General features: G+C 36.8%; 2 protein-coding genes across 2 annotated transcripts in view; one reads left to right on the top strand and one right to left on the bottom strand.

The window, feature by feature from the left end:
* The window catches only part of LOC101849868 (hydrocephalus-inducing protein), a 113,415-nt gene extending 102,398 nt beyond the window's left edge, over positions 1–11,017 (bottom strand). The window contains exons 1-12 of the mRNA XM_035971743.1: positions 10,904–11,017; positions 9,587–9,734; positions 8,658–8,783; positions 8,263–8,382; positions 7,758–7,892; positions 6,826–7,025; positions 6,330–6,454; positions 5,522–5,723; positions 4,760–4,886; positions 3,944–4,260; positions 3,421–3,603; positions 2,686–2,770 (exon numbers count right to left, since the gene is read on the bottom strand). Of these exons, the coding sequence (XP_035827636.1) occupies positions 2,686–2,770; positions 3,421–3,603; positions 3,944–4,260; positions 4,760–4,886; positions 5,522–5,723; positions 6,330–6,454; positions 6,826–7,025; positions 7,758–7,892; positions 8,263–8,382; positions 8,658–8,783; positions 9,587–9,730 (1,764 nt within the window). The 5' untranslated portion in view covers positions 9,731–9,734; positions 10,904–11,017. The remainder of the gene's footprint in view (positions 1–2,685; positions 2,771–3,420; positions 3,604–3,943; positions 4,261–4,759; positions 4,887–5,521; positions 5,724–6,329; positions 6,455–6,825; positions 7,026–7,757; positions 7,893–8,262; positions 8,383–8,657; positions 8,784–9,586; positions 9,735–10,903) is intronic.
* A 687-nt stretch (positions 11,018–11,704) lies between these two features.
* LOC101846238 (PRELI domain containing protein 3B) lies at positions 11,705–24,501 on the top strand. The gene is made up of 6 exons (XM_005105747.3): positions 11,705–11,900; positions 16,651–16,819; positions 17,595–17,681; positions 18,647–18,717; positions 19,338–19,440; positions 21,253–24,501. The coding sequence occupies exons 1-6, from the start codon at positions 11,869–11,871 to the stop codon at positions 21,358–21,360; spliced, it is 570 nt and encodes a 189-aa protein (XP_005105804.1). The 5' UTR covers positions 11,705–11,868; the 3' UTR covers positions 21,361–24,501.
* The last annotated feature ends 1,214 nt before the right edge of the window (positions 24,502–25,715 follow it).

Here is a 25,715-nt window from a genome sequence, read left to right as displayed (position 1 = left end):
GAGAACTTCCGGGCGGGTGAGAATAGCCACTTTCTATCGTTATAGCTGCAACAAGAATAAGACATCTAAAGATGCCTTAGGTAAAAAAAAAAAAAGTGATCGCTACATAAACTATAAGCTGCCATAGCAGTGCTCCACAGTTGAATGTAAATACACTACATACACTATACATTTGGACTTGACAACATTGATGCTCTTGCAGTTTACGAAGTGTGTATCAATCACAGCACAGTGTTAACAACTCGACCCTTAATTTGAGGGCAGTAGATATAAAACAACAAAGACAATTCAGTGCATTTCAAAATTTTACATACTCAGTTAAAGATCCATATAAGAAATACTAACTTACGCTGTACTGTGTACTACGAGGTTCACAGGGAAAGAAATACAGCACTCAAACGTACTAAAACAATTCACAGCGCCATATTGTCGCTGTTACTATGGGCGCGATTCTCTCTGTTATGTGACACCGGATTGGTGGGTATGGGTATGATCGTCCAATGAAACTCTTGTTTAAAAAAACGAAAGTAGGTAGTCCAGTAGGTCCCCTACTTTGTCTTTAAAAAGTGTTCTACTATATTTATAATACATTTGCAAAGAAAATTATCTAAAAGAATCTACTTAATTGATTTATAAGATAATCTATCTATAAAAATGAATTCATAAAAATATACATGCATTGCGTTGAAAATGACACAACAACTAATGACGTCATTCTCATATATCTCTTATTACGCTGGACAAATGGATAGAGTGCTATATTATTTCTTTGGTGACTGAAAATGGAACGTAAAGAAAATGAAATAATCAAATCAATAAATTTTCAAACTTGTAGATTAGCAAAAGATTCATTAAAAATCTATAGAATCTATAAACAGAGACGCACAGAGCATTCTTCGGATAGCCCCCCCCCCCCCTCACACACACACCCACACTAAAATGCCAAATTGGGCATACTTGCTAGTGATTGATCAGTGCAAGAAACCCCTTACACTATTTCACTGATATGTCCGAAAGCTGGAAAATCTTTCAATTATTAAATTTAGCAAGAAAAAATACCTTCCAATTATGTGTTCTCTTACTTGATCAACTATGAACTTCACTACAAAACATCGCTGCGAAATACCTGCCAAGGTTGTACACTCCTTGACCTGTGAAGCTGTCCTTTCCGGGTAACTATCTCCACGGGTTCGGAGTCCCTTCTCGTGTCCTGTAACGTGACGCAGAAGAACTTTACGAAATCAATGAAGTAGATTGCGTGTTCCGTGGGATTGATCACAAATTCTACAAACGCTCTCATCATTTCTCAAAATCATGCGTATTTGGAACTCCGAACACACGTTCAAGTGAGTAATTTTAATTTCGACTCCTGTACTAGTCTAGTCTAGTAGATCTGTAGTTCAGAGTAGTCTACACAACAAGAACACACTACAACTTACAACAAGGCCAGTGTGTCATGACACTACTCGAACCAGAAGAGTCACAGTCAAGTCTAGATCTAGATTCTAGATCTAGAAGTCTAGATTTAGATTCTAGATCTAGTCTATAGGCTAGATAATAGAGAGTGAAGATTAGATCAAGATCTAGAAAATCTAGATCTAGATAGATTCTAGATTCGAAGTGTATACAGACCTGGTAACCAGGAACAAAATCACGAAGTATACAGACCTGGTAGGGGAACTCTTTTTGTGATTTCGGAAAGTTTCAGCGCCCAGAGTAGTGTGTTTGTGTGTGTGAGAGAGAGAGAGAGATGAGTGCTAGCAAAATGTTTATGACATGCCCCAGTTGGCAGTAGGGAACTAGAAAGAGATTGGGAGAGAGAAAGACAGACAACAAAGAAAAAGAGAAGGCGAGCAATCAGAGGAGAGAGAGAGAGGCAGAGAAAAGTGAGGGTCACTGCTCGATTGAAATTAATTATGCATTGCTCTTTTCTTTCAAAGGAAGTGGCTATTCTCACCCGGGGTGAGACTTGCCACCGTAGGCTATTCTCACCCGGTGTGAAACAAGACCTGTTTTTCCTAATTTCGGAATACTTTCTATTGATGTGGATGATCAAATGGATAAAGGCAAAGAAAAGATTACGTTATAGCACAAAGAACATGACGTTTTTGTTTCAAAGAAAATGTAAAAAGTGGTCGACAGTAACAATTTGTTTCACAAAGCTGACTTGCCAGCAAAGCCGTGTCTGATAACATGTATCCACGGCTAGATTCAAACAGCAAGTTCACAGTTGGCTTCAACTTTCAATTACAAAATTTTGCAACAACTTTTTCAAACACAGAACTGAAGTGTAAACTTTGTCACTGTCATGGACGCAATGAGAAAATTAGTGAGGCATCTGTAGCACAGTACTGTGTAGACCGACAGTGTACAGTAAATGGGTCTGTAGCCTGTATTTCCAAACTTATTTCAAGCCTATCCATACGCCCTGGGGTCATTTTGTACTCCCAGGGTTGTATTCTTCAAATTTTAGAATACTTCTAGTGTGAAGATCTCTTTGAAACTTTCAGGATTTCTCAAAAAATAATTTTGACAGACTACTATGTAACGCGTACAGATCGGATTAACAAGTAAATTTCTTCTTTCGAAAGAGGCGGCACAGAGTTCCCCATGTCGTATGGATACGACAATAAAACACGACGTACGGATAGGGATAAAAAGTCTTAACATTAGCTTGACACTTACCTGAGAACTCAGAAATCCAAAGGGGACAGTCCCAAACTTCAGTTTAGCCACATCAAAATTGAAAGTTGGCCCAACAACACGTCCCCTGGTGATGAAGAAATTATATTTGAAATACCTAGAAAACACTGAGGATTATAAACATTTCAAAATCGCTTATACTTTAAACAATATGACTAGAGTAGGGTATTCTCCTTCCTTTTTATTTGGGAGCGGTCTTTCTTTACTTAGTCCCCTCATTTAAACCGGTTATATAGTACTGTGCATTCACTACAAATAACGCATTATAGTCTGACAGGTGAAATATCACACTTTCAAAGACTTATAAAAACATTCTTAAATAATGTGATATCAGTTTATTGACATTTTCAATTCTTATAGCACAGCAGTGAAAGATATTATTATATATCATAAGGTTGCAAATTTTCCTCATTATTATAATACGTGTAAATCCCCAATTATTTAAATGAAAGTTGAGGCTATTTTCGCTGTGGCTTTCATGTGTTTGATGCAAAAGTAAAATCAAATACCATCAGTAAAGTTACCAGAATGTAAACTTTGGTAACAACAAAAAGGTTTTTCTTATAAATTAAATTGAATTTAAAGACCTTTAACCCATCCGGAATTTAGAACAAATTATTGTAAAGGAAAAAAAAAGGAAAAATGAAAACAGTTCTTTTAAATAAAGTGAAAAATATCCCATATTCGAGACAGATTAAAGGTAAAGTTGACACTCACGTGAACTGGATTTTGCACTGTTGTGGTTGTCCATCAACCTGGAAGCAGAACACTTCTTCAAAGTCTCCCAGATAGGGGCTGTTGAAGGCCACTTGAATGGCCTGATGCCCGCCAGGCATGACGATGCCCTCTGCAGGGTTGAAGGCGAAGCACGGCCCAAAGATGCTCGTGTTGGGCACAACACTGGGAACAAATCAAGTAAAGAAATAGAGATACCACCAGACTATTGCTGATTCTGTAACATATCATACTTTTCTGAAACAATTACATCAGACACATTTTTCCGGCAATTGTCATATCCTGCATTAACACTTTGCAAGTATACTTTCGGGAAAATCCAAAGAAACTTGGTGGTAAACATTGCCAATCGGCGAGATGAGGTGGCAAAGTGTTGAACAATAACATGATATATATGTGGTACTCATGTCTCATATGAACAGGAAACAGCAAAGCTATGATCTTCACGTTACACAAAGACATGAGATAAGTGATACTTTACTTTTACTCAATTAGCAATACTGACCTGTAAATGGCATCAATATCTCCTTTGTTGGCAATGACAATTTCATAGGTGTGTTTGGACCCGATGAAAATGTTTCCCAAGTCCAAGTGGTTGAAAGAGAAGTCTACTTTTGGCCCTTCTCCGTCGCCACGGATTCTCAGGGGCAGACGACTCTCCCTGCCAGTGATGTCACAGTAAGCCGTCCGGGTGTATGAAGTTGCTTCCCTTGGCTTGAAGACTACATTTATCTCAAAAGAGGAGTTGGGCCAGATATCACCTTCAACTGGCTCAATTGACATGACATCATCATCAAACAGCAAAGGGTCATTCTCCACAGCCTGAAATAAAATAGAGAAAGAAACTCAAAATGACCATGGAAAGTAAAAAGGGCATCAATAACAATGTATTGAATTCAGGCAACAACAGCATTTAAGTCTTTTGGCAAGTATACTACTACTTCAAGATTTTTCCAATACAGCAGTCATCATTTCTTTTTTATCTTAAGCCCTTAATTTTGAAGCTGTCATGGACAATAAACTACATGAGAAGTTAAATTGAAATATGAGTCTACGTAAAACAACAATGTGCGTTTAGATTTAAGTCATTGTTTGTTGGTTGACACTTCTTTTTCTTCTTTGTCTTCAATGACAGACAGTCAAACTGGTCATGTGCAAAAACTGTGTAGTTTGCTTTAGACTTGAGGCAGGTTGGCCTAAAGTAGTTATTGAGAAGCTATAGACGCTTTCTATGAGAACGGATATAAGCCTACAATTAACACTTTACTTTCAACTGGACAGTGGTGGGATTAAGCAAAAATATTCAGACTAATATCCTCACCCTTTTTCTGTTCTGGAATGTCCTTGACAGGATTGACAATTTGTCTCGCAAGGTCGGGTCTGCCACACACTCATCGATAAACCTGTCTGTGTCTGAATTTTCTTCCCTGTCCAGTTCAATCACCTGACTGAAAAAAAAATATATTCCCAACCATTTAAATAGTCAAGTAAGTCCAGAGAAGTAGTTCCAACACTATTGTGAACAAATCATCAAACATGTTAAGTAATTAAAAGAGAAAATCAGACTGGAACTAATTCCTTTGTCCTACTTCATACTCAAAAGATACAGTATAAATTCTTTCTTTGACAGCACAATCACCAAAAAAGCTGTAATATACAATCAAAAGGATTTAGCAAGGATTAACTAATCTCCAGAAAGACAAGGTGAAAGCAGGGCAAAAAAAGATTTTCACGAAGTTTAGATTAAGTTCCCCGCTTCAGTGATTCTGCATAAACTTAGTTTGTATTTGGTCGCTTTTAAGCACAAGCTAGGGGGCTATCCTGAAAAATGCTGTTTTGAGAAAATCGAAGGTAAAGTTTTTGCCCCTTGTTCATTTTCTTTAAAAGACAAGGAGAGTTTTCTCTACAACCAAACAAATATATGCACCAATGAAACCAAACTTCTCCTATAGGAAGGGCAATGCCCACTTTTGGTGTAGGTGAAGATTTCTGGAAAACCCCGAAATCTGGGTTAGCCCGCTCGTCCTTAAAAGCGACCATTTGTTTCAAGAATTTTTCTTCTATAGATGTGTTAAATACTCACAGCAATCTCTGTTGATCTTCATCATCTTGTGTGGCAAATCGGGTCCATCTGAAGTGTGCAATGAAGTCACTGCGATTGGTGATGACCACAGTTCTCTGGTTGGCCATGGATATATAGGTGTTCTCAATACGAATTGAGTTTTTGTCCAGTCTGACATTGGCATCTTGAGAGGCTCCATATAAAGCAATTGAAACCTCCTCCCCTGCACAAAGACAAGTTATATTAAATACAGGAAGTATAAACTTCACACCCAAACTGAAATATTAAGCTGCTTTACATCTAATTTTTATCTATGCCTCAAATCATACTTTTTATAATTGTTCCATTAACATTCAACTGCCAATCTTGATCTACATTGTATGAGTGAAAATATCTAACAAAGTTATTTTGACATTTCTCTTCATTGGATGATCTATTTTGAAATCTTTTAATGATATATTTGCATATTGATGAATCCATGGTAGATTTGTTTCTTAAATTTTCCAGTACATGTATTTACCTCCAAAACAGATAAATCATCAGCATCATCCCACCTTCACCTAAATCATTGTTTTTACAGTTTCCAGATAAAGCCATTATTCGAATAAACACATTAAGCGGTAGCTGGCAATAGTTCCACTCTGTTTTGTTACTTCCTTCCTATTTTTTTAAATTAAAAAAATAACGCATACCCAAATCATGATTCTGATTTGGACTCTCTTTTGCTTTAAAACTCTTTAAATTTCATAAAATGACTAAAGTGCTTGTGGAAAGATGCTGACAAAATGTTCCCCAGCACAGAACATAACAAACTAAAAACAAGACTGACCAGTGTCATAAGTGAGAAGCAGTTCTCCATTGTGATCCCCTGCTCTCAGTGGTTTGAACTCCACGGTCACTTGAATACTGTCATTCACCCCGAGTGTGCCAATATCTGGGGTCACTGAAAATGACCTGTGAATGGATAGAGAGTGATATTATGCCAAATGTAAAGATTAGGAAATACATCTTGTTAAAAGGGGCGCATCTGAATATTTCACATTGTCTACACCTTGAAGGGGAAGAAAAACACATCTCAACGACATTCTGTATACAAGGTGTCATACATTCCCTAAATTAAGTATGTTCCTCTCAAATATATTTATATACATATCTGTACTTGCTGGCATGAGAAAAAAATCTTAGAATATAAAACCTGTAGGTTTTGCACAATGGAAAATAAGTTCCCCACTCGAAAAAAAATAAGAAGGCTCCAAAAAAGTCTCGAAAGTTAAACCAAATTCAAAATCAAAAGCTAACATTTAACAGTTCTTATTCCTACTTACTCATCAGCTTTGAGGCTGAACTTTGCCTCCCGACTGCCGATGTTTCTGACCAGCAGAGTCTTTGTGTTTGGGTACTTCACTGGACATGTTGGAAAGCGTATTTCATCCGGAAAATCGAGGATACCACGAGCTCCAATTGCCCTTACTGGCACCACAAATTTTTCCCTTTCAGTGATACAGATCAGTTCATGCTGATAATCCTGTTTTGCATAAAGAATAAAACAATCACCATCTCTGTCTCACTTAAATTGAAACAGCAAAAAGTTTAAACTATGATAGTTCCTTACAAAGGCAGTGGAATTCAACATAAAAGGAAATTATTTCCGATTTTAAAAAGATTAAGATCCACTGAATTCCATAAACCTCTTGAGACATATAAAACAAAAGTAAGATTCACTTAACGAAATTTGAATCGTTCTAAAAAGTGGTTATCTCTCTTACCTCTTCCATTTTGCCTGTACATTTTTTTTTAAAGCCGGAAGATAATTGGAGTGATTTTAAAGTCTAAACATTTTACTTGATTCTCATTTAATTATAAAACACAAGAGTGACAGTATGCTTTTAGTTTTTTAAAATATCAACCAATTTATCAATTTTAATGATAACAATTTTGTATCTTTGAAATCAGAGAAAATGACAAAAATTGGGGTATGCAAATTTTCTCTCCTTATTCTTCAAAGAAATTACCAATGCTGAGCTGAAATTCAACAAAAACCAACTCAGAAACTTTTCCAATTCTGATTAAATGAGAGACAAAAGCAGATGGGTTTATATCTTTGGTAAAATGCCCTTGGGTGATTATATGGTTAAAAATGTTTTTAAAAATTCTTTCATTTTCTAAGTGTAAATGTAGATAGTGACCTTGTCATTGTCTTGTAAGTAAGACAAATTGTTATTTAAACAAAGTAATTATAAGTCATAAAAGTCCTCGCCTTCTTCTCATCAGGCATGAACTGCACTCTGAATGTGGTGGGCAATCCTGGTCCAACCTTGTGGCCAACATCATTTGGGCTGATTACTTTGAAGTATGGAGAATCTTCCTGAGTCACTTTCACAAGGCGAGGAACCTGTACATAAATGAAAAGAGGTCTTGTTAATGCCTCAGGATATTCACCTAAGAATGTGGAAGCTTCTGTTTAATGAACAAAGACAAATTAATGTTACTAAAGAGTATATTTTTCAGACACTTTTTCCCTGCACCTAGAGGTTTTTTTAAGTAGATATAAGGTATAGAAATCTCAAGAGACATTTACATGTTGAAAAAAAAAGAAAGCAAATGAATGTATGTGCAATATAAATGGCACCAAAACACAACCCCTCAAAAAAATAAGGCAAGCTTATAAATTTAATTAGCAAAAAGTAAGAAAATAAAATCGAATATTCAGTCTCAAAATAAAAATGAAAATCAGCAGTATCCAAGAATGTTGAAGCCATTACCTTGTCATTATTTCTCAAAGTCAGTGGTACTTCATATACTTCAAATGGGTTGAAGTTCTGAAAGTATATTTCTGATGGAAAGGGTTGGAACATGGGCTCATCAATGTTGACCTTTGAAAACTGAAATGAAAAGAAGATACAATTTATGTATCACCAGCATGACAAACATCGATTATTCATGTCAATTCAAAAAACAAAAAGATTGAACAAGAAAGTCTCCCAAATTTTACCCAAAACTCTTTCACTTTCAAGTACAGGTGCAATCAGATCCTTCCACGACCCCTGCATTTCCTAGCAACATAGCAGGTAAAACTTAAAATATTGCAAAAAAATCATGTATTTTAAGAAACACGATGATGGGTGCGAAAACACGAAATACTTGGTTTGGACGTTACCTTCTGTAGAGATGTGTCTCCCATGTCCAGTAGTTCTGTCTTGCGGGGAACCTTCATGATGTGTGTGTTGGCAAGCTTTTGCTCAGTGCTCAATGACATGTCAAAGAGAAACTTGCTGGGTGTCATCTATTGGAAAAAAAATGTTCAAATCAAATGTGAAAATACAAACAACAAAAGCATGCCAACACAATTTAAGAGTAACACAAGACAATTAACAACAAGTACCTTTAACATAAAAAAAAGAAAACTATTGATTTCTTAAACAATAGCATTCTAAAACATATATTACAATGGTCAGTCTTATATAGAAAGTGCAGCTACAATCTCTTGACCAGAGCACGCAGACTATCTAAACACACGACATGACAAATATCAGAGAATTGTTTTGAAAATTTACCAAATATTTTTTTTTTTAACCATCAAAAGTGGATTGATATCACATATATATGTTGTAGCATTAATTATTTTTCAAAATCCAACTATCAATGGTGTCACAGTTAATCATAAAAAACTCATCATTCTCAGTTTTAAAAAAGACCTGAGATCAAGGTTATTTAGATGAGATTTATTTCACAGAAGTCAGCACCATTCTGCCACATTTGTCATGCACTGATTAGGAAATAGTTACATTTGGAATATATGCAAGAAGAGCTGGTAGTCTTAGTCAGCTCATGTCTGTCGCATGGTTGGCGGGTAAAAATAGGTGCTCCAGACATGTTTCAATATATTTCATGCACATATTTTGGCATTTTAATTCACCCTTGTCTCTTTTTTTCAGTACTTTACTCATCCTTATCACACACTCCTATTTCTGCCTCTCCTTCTTTTTTTAAATTTTATACTGTCATCTCCACAAATACAAAGTGATTATTTGAGCTTGTAGTTTGATATGGGGACACAGATTATGCATAAAGCATCATTAAACAAACCTTATGATGGTCCGGTTCATTTTGCTTCACCAGCTTTGGGTTGCGAGGGGCAATGACCTTAGTCTTGTAGTTTTGGGCATCAGGACCCAGAGCCTCAAGGGTCCCTGTTGTGCCCACCACCTCGCCAAAGGGTCCCAATGGCATGATGCTACACATAGAAAAGAGAGGAATTAGATCTAGTACTTTGAGCAACCAAGAGAAGATTAACTTCACAAAAACACAAGGCATAAATAACAAAATTCATTTTAAACAATTACAGAAAGATGTTGGGAGGAAACGAACATCATAAACATAAAGAAATTCACCCCTGTTTTTGTCCTTGTTAAACCTTCATGAAGAAGTAGCCAAGCTTAGGATACATGACAAAAATCAAGAAACCACAATAAACCTCGTAACCAATCAACATGCAAAAAAAAAGGTTATCTTATTCTTGTTGCAGCTATAACGAGATAATAATATTATATTCTAGATCTAGATCTAGATAGATCTTTATCGTTATGGCCACCTCTATTCTCACCCGGGATGAGAATAGTGCAGGCGAGTCTTTTGGCTATTCTCACCCGGTGCGCGTTCACCGTTATAGCCTAGATCTAGGCCAACAAATTTTGCGTTCACCCTAAAACACAGAATTCTACACTGTGATAACAGAAAAATTGTAGAATTCTGTGCTGTGAACAAACATTCCATTACAACTGTACTTGTAGCCTACTAAAAGCGTACAATTTTGTCTGTGGGCAGTGGAGAGAGAGAGTGAGAGAGAGAGAACAAAACAAAATGGCGACCCGCGTAGTTCGGCTCGATTCGAAAAGTTAAATAGCCGTAGCATCTTTGTAGACAACCAAATTAAATTACTTTTGTGTTTTAACATCATTTTTTAACTTTGTTTTGGTCAATTTGATCGTCCACACCGATAGACAGTATTCAGAAAGAGACAGAGAGAGAGAGAAGAGGGGAGGAGTAGATCTTGCGAGAACTTCCGGGCGGGTGAGAATAGCCACTTTCTATCGTTATAGCTGCAACAAGAATAAGACATCTAAAGATGCCTTAGGTAAAAAAAAAAAAAGTGATCGCTACATAAACTATAAGCTGCCATAGCAGTGCTCCACAGTTGAATGTAAATACACTACATACACTATACATTTGGACTTGACAACATTGATGCTCTTGCAGTTTACGAAGTGTGTATCAATCACAGCACAGTGTTAACAACTCGACCCTTAATTTGAGGGCAGTAGATATAAAACAACAAAGACAATTCAGTGCATTTCAAAATTTTACATACTCAGTTAAAGATCCATATAAGAAATACTAACTTACGCTGTACTGTGTACTACGAGGTTCACAGGGAAAGAAATACAGCACTCAAACGTACTAAAACAATTCACAGCGCCATATTGTCGCTGTTACTATGGGCGCGATTCTCTCTGTTATGTGACACCGGATTGGTGGGTATGGGTATGATCGTCCAATGAAACTCTTGTTTAAAAAAACGAAAGTAGGTAGTCCAGTAGGTCCCCTACTTTGTCTTTAAAAAGTGTTCTACTATATTTATAATACATTTGCAAAGAAAATTATCTAAAAGAATCTACTTAATTGATTTATAAGATAATCTATCTATAAAAATGAATTCATAAAAATATACATGCATTGCGTTGAAAATGACACAACAACTAATGACGTCATTCTCATATATCTCTTATTACGCTGGACAAATGGATAGAGTGCTATATTATTTCTTTGGTGACTGAAAATGGAACGTAAAGAAAATGAAATAATCAAATCAATAAATTTTCAAACTTGTAGATTAGCAAAAGATTCATTAAAAATCTATAGAATCTATAAACAGAGACGCACAGAGCATTCTTCGGATAGCCCCCCCCCCCCCTCACACACACACCCACACTAAAATGCCAAATTGGGCATACTTGCTAGTGATTGATCAGTGCAAGAAACCCCTTACACTATTTCACTGATATGTCCGAAAGCTGGAAAATCTTTCAATTATTAAATTTAGCAAGAAAAAATACCTTCCAATTATGTGTTCTCTTACTTGATCAACTATGAACTTCACTACAAAACATCGCTGCGAAATACCTGCCAAGGTTGTACACTCCTTGACCTGTGAAGCTGTCCTTTCCGGGTAACTATCTCCACGGGTTCGGAGTCCCTTCTCGTGTCCTGTAACGTGACGCAGAAGAACTTTACGAAATCAATGAAGTAGATTGCGTGTTCCGTGGGATTGATCACAAATTCTACAAACGCTCTCATCATTTCTCAAAATCATGCGTATTTGGAACTCCGAACACACGTTCAAGTGAGTAATTTTAATTTCGACTCCTGTACTAGTCTAGTCTAGTAGATCTGTAGTTCAGAGTAGTCTACACAACAAGAACACACTACAACTTACAACAAGGCCAGTGTGTCATGACACTACTCGAACCAGAAGAGTCACAGTCAAGTCTAGATCTAGATTCTAGATCTAGAAGTCTAGATTTAGATTCTAGATCTAGTCTATAGGCTAGATAATAGAGAGTGAAGATTAGATCAAGATCTAGAAAATCTAGATCTAGATAGATTCTAGATTCGAAGTGTATACAGACCTGGTAACCAGGAACAAAATCACGAAGTATACAGACCTGGTAGGGGAACTCTTTTTGTGATTTCGGAAAGTTTCAGCGCCCAGAGTAGTGTGTTTGTGTGTGTGAGAGAGAGAGAGAGATGAGTGCTAGCAAAATGTTTATGACATGCCCCAGTTGGCAGGAGGGAACGAGAAAAAGATTGGGAGAGAGAAAGACAGACAACAAAGAAAAAGAGAAGGCGAGCAATCAGAGGAGAGAGAGAGAGGCAGAGAAAAGTGAGGGTCACTGCTCGATTGAAATTAATTATGCATTGCTCTTTTCTTTCAAAGGAAGTGGCTATTCTCACCCGGGGTGAGACTTGCCACCGTAGGCTATTCTCACCCGGTGTGAAACAAGACCTGTTTTTCCTAATTTCGGAATACTTTCTATTGATGTGGATGATCAAATGGATAAAGGCAAAGAAAAGATTACGTTATAGCACAAAAGTAAGCTTATTTTATTGACTACAAAGATGCTATGGCTATTTCACTTTTCGAATCGAGCCGAACTACGGGGATCACCATTTTGTTTTGCCCGGAAGTTCTCGCCAGATCTACTCCTCCCCTCTTCTCTCTCTCTATCTCTTTCTGAATACTGTCTATCGGTGTGGACGATCAAATTGACCAAAACAAAGTTAAAAAATGATGTTAAAACACAAAAGTAAATTAATTTGGTTGTCTACAAAGATGCTACGGCTATTTAACTTTCGAATCGAGCCGAACTACGCGGGTCGCTATTTTGTTTTGCCCGGAAGTTCTCACGCTACTTCTCTTTCTTTCTCTCTCTCTCTCCACTGCCCACAGACAAAATTGTACGCTTTTGGTATACAAAGATGCTACGGCTATTTAACTTTCGAATCGAGCCGAACTACGCGGGTCGCTATTTTGTTTTGCCCGGAAGTTCTCACGCTACTCCTCTTTCTCTTTCTTTCTCTCTCTCTCTCCACTGCCCACAGACAAAATTGTACGCTTTTGGTAGGCTAACAGTAGTAATGGAACGTTTGTTCACGGCACAGAATTCTACAATTTTTCTGTCATCACAGTGTAGAATTCGGTAAATTTTTACTTTCACTCCCGCACACAGATGCACTGTTTCAGGGGTCAAACTGCTGTACTGTTTGCTGCAGATCACACATTAAGCCACTAAAACTGTCGCAAATCAATTATTTTCAAGACAATTTCAAATCTAACTGTAAAATATCAAATTATGGGTAAAAACAGGGGGGCATGCCCCCCTCTGTAACCCCCCCCCGATTTTCTTTTACCCCAGTGGGGCAGGCCCCCCTGGAACCCCCCGATTGGTCCAAAGCATGTCTATCTCGGTTAAAAACATTCAAATATTTTAAAAACTATTAATTTGCGACGGAAATGAAGTTGATATTCGTGTTCAGCGCATCAATATTTAGTAGACAATAGACAACTGGTAGCTGAGTGAGAGACGGGAGGGAAAGTAAAAAAAATACCGTGAGAATAGCCAAAAGACTCACCTGCACTATTCTCACCCGGGGTGAGAATAGAGGTGGCCTTCTTCAAATTGTGATTCCTCCAACTCCAAAACGGAGGAAAAACGATCGTTCATCGTATTTCTACTTAATTGTGTTTATAAAGCGTAAATGCCTTTTAATTTGATGTTGTTCCTACATTTAAAAAATATATAAATTCTGCTATGTTAGTGTGTCTCCACCAAAACTGAATACTGTACTGACACTGACAGACCTCTTGTGTGTGATTCCATAATTTACATCCTGTACCCTTTCTTGAATTAAACACGTTTATGGTTAAACCGGCCAATCTTCGAATAGGTGGACACACGCCTTTATTTATTTTTGTGATTGTCTATGTGCTGTTGTTCTAATTTTGATTTCATTCTGTTGGGAAACCTTTATTTTTTATGTTTTTACACTCTGGATACAAAATAATAATCTGGATGCTTAAAACAGAACACAAGTAATTTTGGTGCTTTAGATTATGTTACCTGGGATGAGGGGGTGATGAGGGGGGGAGGGGGGAGGCAATTACAGCGAATTATAGGCGATTTCCAGGTTGGGAACCGTAGATATGGGGTACATAGAAGCGGAACCAATAAATTGGCAAAAAGATAATACGAAGTGACTATTTCTCCGAACGGTTTCTGGCTTCCGGTCTCGTGATTTTTTGCCTATTTGCGAGAGTTCGGCGCCAACTTTCATTCTGCTATTCTGCGAGGTCTGGGAAGGAGCAAATTTTTGGGTCTAGATCTATTCTTTATTTCAATTTTCAAAAACGTGAAAAAGAAAGGTTTCACAACAGAATGAAATCAAAATTAGAACAGCCCATAAACAACCACAAAAATTAACAAATAAGGGCTTGTGTCCACCTGTCCGAAGAAGATTGGCTGTTTTAACCCTAAATGTGCGTAATTTAAAAAAAAAAAAAAAGTACAGTATATTACATGTAAATTATGGAATCACACACAAGGGGCCTACCAATGTCAGTACGTGTAATCGGTTTTGGTGGAACGCTCTAACATAACTTATTTAAATCTATATATATATTGAGAATCTAATGAAGGTAGGAACATCAAATTAAATGACGTTACGCTATACAACATACCCCCCCCCCCCCCCCCCTTTTCCCCAACAAAAAAAATTAATAGAAAAACAACACATCAGAACAATAACAAGAAAAAAAATTACACACCAACAAAATAAAACACCACAAAGAGGGAAAAATAAAAGAGGAACAACAATACAAATCGTATATACCTGTAACGTATTCAACAAATCAAGGTGGCGACAACAAGTGAGAAAGAGACGAAGTGAAGATAAGTGAAGTTTCTTTCAAAAGTAAAAGAGGTTCGGTTTTTTCTTTTTTAAAACTTTTATTCCCCGATTCGGGGACCAAAAAATGCCAAAAAATCGAGCCAAGATTGATTGGTCGCGGCCGCGACAAACGCAGAGATGCTAGTTCTATGTGTCGTTATCAATAACCCTCCATAGATCTAGATCTAGACAGCACACGAGTGAACACAACATATTATGTTTAAGAGAAGCACCCTTCATAGGCAACACGCCATATCTGCAGTGAAAAACTGTTTGGAACTGTAGCATTTCTTTATATAAATATTTACTGCTGACATTTTTTGGACTAATTGAACCTTATTGTATACGAACAATCTTTAATATAAGCCTGTAATATAATTATATATATCCGAAATTTGCGGAAAAGGATGTGATTTCAGAGTGTTCGGAGAAATAGTGCCCAGCTTTATTTTCCCGAACGTTCGGCGAAATAGTGCCGGCCTTTAAGATAATATTAATCCGAATACAGGAAAAAGAGGCTAAAACAGCACTTGGACATGGATGGCTGGTGCCTCTATAAATAAATTATTGATGGTTTATTAAGTTACCTCTATCTACGTTTATATACGTCGTCACAGAGAGTTGAAAGTTTGAAAATTAATATAAACTTTTGCCATTTCTGGGGCAACTTTTAACCAAAAAATGGCAGCAAACGCAGATGCTAGTTTTGTATGTTGTTCATCAGCCGCCCTCTGCGGAACTCCTTCCAATTGGTGAATGACACTTCGAAGTGATTGGTTTGTATGGTGATTTTTCTGCCCCGGCCCTTCTTTACCCTTGTATCCATGTACATTATCATATATATACTTCTTTCACTGAAATAAATTTTTATTCTGATTTGCATTATAATCAAGGAAAACAAACATGCCACATTCCTGTGAGATTTACAGTACTGTACAGTTGTCTGATACAGTTGTAATATATGTTAATTTAATAGTCGTAGGCTGTTGGCCTCTGTTAAAAAGTTGAGGTATTATTTCACTACCGCTCCAATTTTGATTTCTTGCTCAGGTATCATGCACGGCTCTTTTCTTGTTCTTTTGTCTGTTTTCTTTTTTCTTTTTAAGCATTACAAATTATTCGGTGAGTTTTTAAAATAATGTGTTGTATAGTAATCCCGTTGACACGTCATTTTGGCTGTTTTTAGGATAAGTATGCTACTTGGGCCAAGATATGATTACTTCTCACAAAAATGCATAACAAACATGCTCATGAGAAAAGGCGAGACAAAGTAGTTGCAAGCCTTATTTTGTAATTTTACAAAAGACTGGTCCAGAGGTGCTTTAGCACTTCTCTTTCTACTCATCTGCTGCCTTCTTGAAATTTCAATTTATCCTGTTTTTGCCCTTTTTATACTTTCAGTAAAGAAAATGTTGACTAAAGACATCTTGTACGTATTTGCATTCTTTATGATTATCTCAACCTATTATTATATGATTTAAATGAGACGTTAGGTGTGTTTGTGCCTTTCTTTTTCCTTTCTCTTTCTCTAAATTTGTCTCTTGTTTTAGTTTTATCGCAATCCTTACTCTTTTGCTGTGTTGTTTTAACTTTTTGTATTTTATTGAGTCTTATTGTTTTAATTTTTTCCCCCCTCTGAAATTCAGCCACAGTTGGGAAACTGTGGTGACGGCAGCATGGAGGAAATACCCAAACCCACACAACCCTTCAGTCACAGGATTAGATGTAGTAGACCGGACAGTAGACAGTGAAGGCAGGTTAAAGTCCCACAGACTTATGACAACGAATTGGGGAATTCCAGGATGGGTTGCCAAGGTAACTGATTTGTCTTCTTCACATTTTAGAGGAAATCAGAGTAGAAGAAGGAAGAATGGATTGATTCTGTTTGAAAAAAGTTGCACTTTTGTGTTCATTTCTTTCTACAATAATATCCAGAGTGTCTCTTTCCTAAGATTGGCCACTTGGGAGTCTCTCAGACTCATTTTTGTTCTCGTGTGTTTTTTGGGGTTGTTTTTTTTTTTAAGTCTTGAATTGGAGTTTGTAGAAGTATATTTGTCATGCTGACTTTAAATATTGAATTGAGTTTTGGTAATTTTTGTATTCCAATTTTGTCATGAAAATAGAAGTTACATGGTTTTTTGGGGCATGAAAGGTATAGCTGGTAGGGGAAAGCTGGGAGCTATAATAGTTATTAATAGGACAGCAGTTGTATTGAGTGCCTACTGATCAGCCAAAATCAAGGTTTTTTTGTTGTCAAAACAATAAAAGCATTATAAAACTGACTTTTTCAAGTCGAGGAAAATTTTTAAAAAATGTTTTATGTCATTTTGGAAAGGTTTTAATCAGAAACATTGGTTAGAAATTAAAAGATGTTGTTTTATTGGTATTGGTTTCCAGCAATATCCTATGCTCAGTTTATTTTTCATGTCTTTTTCTATGGGCTGAATGTTGTGAATTCCCAGTAATAAACGAAAGTGTATCTTTTTTAAAAGACTTTTAACCAACAAGGGTTACAATACTAACAATGTATTATGTAGTTTAAAAAAACAACTTTACTAATGTCATGTCATTCACTTTTTTGTTTCTGCAGTTGATAGGCATTCAGGAAGTTTGTTATGCAAGTGAACATTCCATAGTTGATCCAGAATCAAAATCCTTCTCCGTCAAAGCAAGAAATGTGAGTATTAACGTCACCATTTAAGTTACTTTTAATGTTATATGTATCCAGCCATTTAACGGCTTAAAAAAAATTTTAAGCTTTCTTTGGGTGGATACAAGTTTACCCTTACAAAGATTTGATCGAAATATTTTGTGTGTTCTTGCATGCGTTTTTCTGTTTGGCACTTTTGGTGTTTTATTGTATTGCATTACTCATACTGATGCACAGCTGCTACTCTATGTGTCTGTTTTAAATGAAAAAGTGCTGTTGCTGCAAGTTTAGCTTACTGACTGCAGGTCATGCTGTCCTTGCACAAATATATTTTTGAAATTTTTGTCCTGTTAAAGGAGTTTCATGGAGTGTCACTGTGGTACAAACAGCTCATTATAAATCACGAGCCTATTTTCCTTTACTTCAAAAACTGTTTTCACCTTGAGAAGAAAGCTATTGTCACCAAACTTTTTATTCCTTACCAGGTTATAAGTAATAAGGCAAATCTTTCACTTTCAGGTTTTGTATTTTTGTTGGGGTTTTTTTGTTGTTTGTTTGGTTTTTTTGTTTGTTTGTTCTTGCATTGCCAAAAAGTTCCAGTTTTTATCTTTAAGTTGGTTTCTATGACTTTGTACATACCAGTGTGATATTGTGATGATTCTTTTATTGTGCTGTACTTTGAAACTCCAGATTGACTTGTTTGTATGAAAACATTTTTGTTGTTGTCCGTTTTGTTGGGGTTTTTTGTTTGTTTTTTTGTTTTTTGTTTAATGTTGTTAGTTTCGAATGAAAAGTGGCTAGTTGTTTTTTTTCCCTGGCTGAAAAAATAAAATGTTGATTTGCCTTGAAAGAGCAAAAATGTCTAAGAATATTAATGAAAGTGCTATTGTTTATAGTCATATTGATTCATGGTGCCTGTTGAAGTTGTTATGATGTGTGCTGAATGTAAAAAAAAAAAGGAACTCAATATGGTTCACTCTTTGTCTCGTCAGGTTACGTTAGCAAATGTCCTTCAAGTAGATGAGCAGCTGGTTTACACTCAGCATCCTACTGATCCTGAAAAGTATGTATGCGTCTCGTTTTTATGTGAGGAGCACACTGTGCTTCTGTACTGTAATATATTTGATTTTAAGGCTGAAGAGAATGTCAAGTTGGAACATAGACTGGGTTGCTTTCATGGAGTAGAGATTTTTTTTAGCTCTTAAAGAATCCCAAGCTTTTTAGTCAGATTTTTTTTTTCATAATCTTATCTTTAAGCATTGAGTGTATGTTCTACTGTAGGTATGAAACCTTTTCATTATCTTAAGACTTATAACTTTAACAAGTATGCATGTCTAAAAGAAGATTTTACGGCAATGTGTTTGTTACTATATATCTCACTGTCGCCGATCGGCGTCTCGTGGGGAAAGGTGGCGGCTTCAATCTGTTGCCAGTCAGGGTCCCTTGGAGGCAAAGTGTGAAAGAGGGGCTGGAAGTTGTTGGGATGGCAGCTTTGTCGTGTTCTTCATCTTCTTGTTTCTGAACGGAATATATATCCGGATATCCATTAACAGGCTGACCAGGCTGACTTACCTGAACCATATTTTATTGAGCGTTTCCTTGAGCTGTTTTAGTTGGTATGATTTCTCTTCTTTTATTTTAAAGTGATTTTTCTTAACAGAAAATATTTTCTACCCTCCACAGAACACTCCTGAGACAGGAAGCCACAGTTACTGTATCTGGTCTACCTCTTTGTAGTAAACTGGAACAAATGGTCACAGATTCTATGAAAAATAATGCAGGCAAAGTGAGTATCACATCTTTTCAAATAATGCTATTTCTGTTGTGTACAGATAAAACCATTTTGTCCCTACAAGCCATATGGTGTGCTGTGAAGTCCATAATGTGTCTGCTGATTTCTGTAAAAGATTTGGAGTTTAGAATTGTCCTTTCACAACGATTACGACTGGGCACAGACAATAGAATACACAGATCGCTCGTACAATGTGCCACACCCCGACTGAATTACTATATTTTCTCTGTATTGGCTAGACTTTTTCTCCAGCATTGGTATGGATTTGTTAAACAGTACAGGTTAGTGTTAGTCGTCACAATCTTTTAAGCAATTAATATTAGAAGAAATATTGTTCTCGAACATTTGAAAATTGAACAAAGTATGAACTTGTGCGTGTGATAGGTGACACTGAGATTTGCAAGATGTTTTATGAAACAAAGAACAAACAAATAGGTTTTAACACAGAATCAAATGAATAAAGAATAAAGCTCTATTTCCAGCAAAGATAATTTGATTTTGGGTCATCTTTCATAGTATTTTTCATGAATATATCTTGTTGTTTTTGTCAGGTGTTTTTGGTCACATTGATCACATTCAGCATGATTGCAGATCTCATGACTTTTTTACGCAAATTTGCTGGTCCTTTTTTTTTTCTTTGGTAAGTGTTGTATGGCGCTCACAACTGCATACGGTCAAATGAGCGTGCAGGACACACCAAACAGTTTCAATTGGTAGGAAATTTTGAATTTTGCTCGGGTGGCGACCGAAGCCTTATAAATCGATTTTGGGCCACCAGGGGATCTTTAACATGTGCAACTTGCACATGGGACCTCCAAGATTTTTCACTCTTGTCCGAGAAGGCTAGGTGTACTCTTTCCTACCCAAAGATCAGGGGTGTGGCTGAAAGACGGCAGTAAGTAGGAGCCAAGGAGTAGCAGTAGAAAGGCTGCTGAAAGAGTCAGGAGCCCAGTGGAGGGGGCAAAGGGGGTGGGGGGCGAAAATGGAGACGTAAGCAGACAGAATATTGCAAGAGAGAAAGAAAGAAGGTGAAAGGAGACAATTTTAAAGAACATTTTTCGGTCGCTACCGGGATTCGAACCCGGGACCTTTGAATGAGAGGTGAACACCTTAACCTCTGGGCCATGAGAGCCCCCCAGGTCCTTTTGTTCTTCCACAACTACATTTTTTATTCTTAGGCCATCACTTGCATTTTAACTCTTCTGTGTCGTCTAGGTCAAAACAGTGCTGCCATATATGATATAGATATTGGTAGTGCGGAAAGTTCTAATTTGTCAAGTTTGTGTTTCTCATGTGACGGCTCTATCAGATCATTTTTGGTGCCCATCTGATGAAACTCATTAAATAATACAATTTTGAAATTATGTTATTCTTCCTGCTATCTCATTTTAGAAGGGCACAGCTTCAGAAGCGTTTCTTCCTCATTCATGAGCAGTCCCCTGCTTTATTTGGCAAATAGATTTTTATAGAGGTTGTCAAGAAGGGGTAAAGAAATCTTTATGTTTGGTACTTTTTTTGGTGGTAAGAGTTTTATGGCACTTGCAACACAATAAGGTCATATAAGTGCCGAAGATAAGAGGTGTTACAAGAGAGTAACAAATACGAAAAAGAAGGAGGGGAGAAAAAGATGATAGATGTTTGATAGGAAAGAAGGAGCAAACCACACCAGAGCACTCGCTAACCAACCACGTTTGATACTTTGATGCGCATGTGCTTTGTTATTTTAGTCTTCATTGTTTCATTTCTTAATCAGTTGAGAACTTTGTACAGGCTTTCACTTGATGCATCAATTCTGCCTTTCTCCAGGGACGACAAGCAATGGAATGGGTAATCGACACAGTGAAGAAGGAGGCCAAAGAGTTAACAGCGGAAGCTCAGAAATGCATGGACAATGTGCTGCCCAAGTCTTTATGATACTAGTTATAATTTAGAATACATAGAGAATCATTGTGCTGTTACGCAACAACAACAACAAGAACAATCCAATCATCCTCGGGTGAGTGTAGAGACAAGAAGTTAGGGTAACTGTTCCGAATGTTCATTGTCGTGAGATGTCTGTTGTTGTTTTCTCTGCTGACATGGACTGGACCATGGCATGCATGTACTCCATGACAAGACTTTTTGATTGGCTATGACTTTGCGGAAGCTTGGTTGTTAAGCTAAGTTACGCCAGATTAAACGAACATCCCTCCAACAGTTTCAGACATACTGGATTTCGATAACTGAATGAATGGGATTCTTTTTCCTTTTTTTTAATGATTTGTGAGAAAGCAAATATGTAAATAAATGGTGTGTAAAATTTGAAATAAGTTATTTTTGTGAAATGCTTAAAAACCAAAGTTCATTTGCTAAAATATATTTGATCTTCTTACGTTCCAACATGCACAGCTTTATGTATTTCAGTAATGAAAAGGTAGATTTCTAGAGCAAGAACACACATTTTTAGCAAGTCATTATGAAGAAAAACAGATTTTGAAAAGGAGCTTGTGCATATAGTTGACTCTCTTCAAATTTTGTGTGTGCAGAAACTGGTTCAGCAACAGTTTTGAAAATGCACATTAAAAAAATTATTGGAGTGAAATTTCATGAGGTATTTTTCTGTGATAGCCGTTATGTTGTTTCCTCCAGTCCAGCTAAAGCTACAATGTGATATATTCATTATCAGTCTTTGTCTTTGTTTGTTTGCCCTGAGACATGAAACAAACTTCTGTTTGTGTCACTGAAAAACAAATGGGGGAGGGGTGGTTCTTTTTTTTCCTTTTTTTTTTTAGGATACAAGTGAAGATAACAAAAATTGTTTTCTTTAAATTTGGAAGTACACAGAATTTTAATTAATTCTTAAAAACCAAACTTCTGTCCATACCTCTCCCCCATGTCAAAGTTGGACTATCATTATGGTTTAATAACTATTCTGATTGAAGCGTCCCGCTGTCATTTCCAAAAGCTAAGTAATGCAATATGGAAGAAGAAAGAGGAGATCTGTCAGAATTGCACAAGGTCGTTCAATATTCCACAGTCTCGTTTCGAAGATTGTGACTCTTTGACATAATATTTACAAAACCCTATAGGGTTTCGATATATTTTATGTTTGTTTTGATATGTTTTGAAGCACTATTGCCCAGAAAATGTGCAGGCTCTCGAGTTTTGTATCCGCAAATATTTTGCTGTTTGGGCAGTACTTTTTTCTTTTCTGAGTTTGTAGAATATTACTGTCGGACTAGAAAAATTGAACTGGTGGTAAATTGTGTTTTGCTTTTTGGCTACTTATCTTATATTTTTAGGCTCAGCCACACATAGTTCTGTTTGGTGGAGACTTTGCACACATTGGTAATATTGTATTGTTTCTGGGACTGATAGATCTGTCTGCCTTTGAAACCATACAGTAGCAATTTGTGCAGTGCTGTAGAATAAGCTTCTCATTTATCCCCCATTTTTTTAAAAGTTCCACCATGATGTTTCTTAAGAAATTGACAGTTTACTGACACCCCATATTGTGGTGAAGTTTCCAAAATGTATGTGTTATTTGTTAGACTAGTCTTAAGGGTAGAGCATACTTGTTTTGTTTTGTTTTTCTGTCTTAATTTCAATGCTTTATAGTGCCATTCAGATGTGCTTATGACATAGAAGAAAAAGAAAATTATTGTCAAGTAGTTTAATGTTATTCTATTGTTTTACTATCAGTACCAATATTTAGTTAAAAGTGTACTATTCTGTTCTATGTATGCATAATTGTTTTAGGTTGAAGAAATTTAGACGTATTTACATCTTGATGTGATTTTTTTTTTCTTTTTTAAAGACCAAGAAGCCCCGGAGCCTTTGACTTGGGGTGCTTTTCTCTTGCTTCTGCTACAGATTTTTTTTTTTAAAGAGCATTTCAAAGCTACATCCTTCCTATGCACTGGTTGTTTCGCTTGTGAAACGCAAGCGACTCGGCTAATCAATGCATCTTGTGTTTGCTGTTGTGTCAAGAGGTCAGAGTAATTACATATCTTGAATTGAGCTGAAGTTTTTGTATGTGTGTGTGTGGACATGTCTATCGAGCTAGGGCCAAGGATGAGAGCTCCACTGTTTCCTCTTTGTTGCCATCGGTGTATTATCACTTGTTGCACTTGTGCCTTTCAAACTGTGCTGAGACACTTAATAGATGTGTTGAGCAGGAGGGAAATTTCAGAGTTGAAGTGTATGAGTTAGATATAGGGGGATAATCCTCCCTCTTCATGCACTTTGAAGAGGGATACAGTTACAAAAGTAAACTAGCCAAGCAGGCTCTAGTACTAGAATTTGTGTTTATTTGAACAAGAAAGTCCAGAAGATTGCTTCCTTTCTTTGCTGGTATAGTTTCTCTGGACTTGCTTCATTTCTTTGCTGGTATAGTTTCTCTGGACTTGCTTCATTTCTTTGCTGGTATAGTTTCATGTTTGTGAAAAGATAAAAAGGGAGAAAAAAGATCCTGCTCTTTTTTTTTCCCTTACACAACTTGTTCTATTTTGTGCACAAAATTGGCTTTAAACATGTGAGCAAATTCAGCTACCCCAGTTGCCTGAATTCATTTTACTTTCTTCTTTGTAAGGAACAAAATCAGAAATCCTGCCATGGTTTGTGATGTCATCATTAACCTTTTTATTAATTTTTTTTTTTGGTATCAAGTTTCTCTGTCAAAAAGGGCAGCAAGAACTTTGACAGCATTACTAGTTCACAGTACCCTGCTCAATGCAACTCAGTCACTTATGTATTATCTACTATGTTTGTATTTCTAGTACAGTACATCTTTTGGAGGAGGGGAGCAATAATAAAACTCTTCCAGTCATATGGCACACTGTTTCAACACATTGGGTATTGTTTCACTGTCGTGACACAAATAGATATCCGTTGAAACATGAAACACGCTGCACCCAGCAGAAGCAAACCTATTCGACCACTCGTTTTTGTGTTAAATAATGTTTGGATCCATGCTGATTAAACGTAGTAAAGATATGCTGAAAGTCTGGTCATGAAATAATAATGTACCATAGGGCAAGTATTTGCTGGTAACAAATAAAGATCTCAATTTTCCTACTCAATTTGTTGTGTTCATTTATCACTTTTCCTGCTTTGCTTTGTGTAGACGTATTCTTGGTTGACTGTTGGCATTGAATTTATTTAGTGGGTGGTTGATGTTTGCTCTGGTGTGGTTTGATCTTTCTTTCCCATCAAACATCTTTCCTCCTTATTTATTTCCAGATTCTTAGCGCCCACTTCTAACTCTGTATCATATAGGGCTTTGGCACCAATGACTTAGTTTGAATCCCAAGTGGTTTATTCTAATTGGAACTTGGGTTATTCGGAGAGTTTTCGAAGCTTACAGTCTGCCTAGCTTGTCCTATCTAGTCTTTTGAACTAATGGAGTGTTGTAATTGAAGCAGTAACGTTCTTACTTTATTCTTCTTTGTCTGTCCTCTTGTACCTCTAGGGCGTAGAGGGGAGAAAGAGCCTCCTGTCTCTAGCAAGTTGGATGGTTTGGCTGGGTGGGATTTTGTATGTTAATGTAAGGAGTGCTAAACCCATACAATTGTTATAAAATGCATGCGTATTTACTTCCTAGTTGGTTCTTCAAATTTGCTGGTGTGCCATTCATTGCGCTACACAAAATGTTCAGATTTTTCCTTTCTTTAGCTACAGCACAAGCATTGACGTGTCCTAACCTTATCTTGGAAAGTTTAATGGAAAGTAAAAAGTTGCCAGATTAATTAAAGTTTTCACTCTTCTGCCAGATGTGTGTAAAAGTTTATGATCAGGAGCAGACTTTCTCTGATAATCAAGAGCTCCAACTGGCAACTTCAAAATGACTTACTACAATGTGAATAAAGCTGAACCAAAAGTAAAACAAAATGCTTTCATCGTCCTACATGTATTGGCCTACTTCAAAATGTGGAGATAAAGTTTGAGGAAACTAGTCCTTCAGATTCTTCAAAACACTGAGAGCGTGGGTCCCCCACTATAGCCTTGTTTTGGGTTTTTTTTAGAGGGGGGGGGGGTGTGTTGGTAAGCGTTTTACTGCGCTCACAACTGCATATGGCTGGTTATATGGGCGCGCTGGACACAATACAGTCAAACCTGTGTAAAATGGACACCCATTGTCAAGGAGAAAAATGGCCGTCTTAGGCAGGACTGATGAAAATGAAGAAAGCAAACCATTCTCTTACGAGGTCTCAACTGGGGCTGATCTCCGGTTTTTTGACTGGTGTAGGGTTAATTCAAAAGGGTTTTTGTTTCCTTTTGAAAAGGGGGTT

Source organism: Aplysia californica, unplaced genomic scaffold (assembly GCF_000002075.1).
Source record: "Aplysia californica isolate F4 #8 unplaced genomic scaffold, AplCal3.0 scaffold00490, whole genome shotgun sequence".
NCBI lineage: Eukaryota > Metazoa > Mollusca > Gastropoda > Aplysiida > Aplysiidae > Aplysia > Aplysia californica.
This window is presented reverse-complemented; position numbering and strand designations above follow the sequence as displayed.

Coding starts and splice junctions, on each gene's coding strand:
- LOC101846238 (XM_005105747.3), top strand. CDS start 11,869: ATGCGTATTTGGAACTCCGAACACACGTTCAA. Junction 17,682..18,646: donor TCTCCGTCAAAGCAAGAAAT/GTGAGTATTAAC, acceptor TTGTCTCGTCAG/GTTACGTTAGCAAATGTCCT. Junction 18,718..19,337: donor CATCCTACTGATCCTGAAAA/GTATGTATGCGT, acceptor TACCCTCCACAG/AACACTCCTGAGACAGGAAG.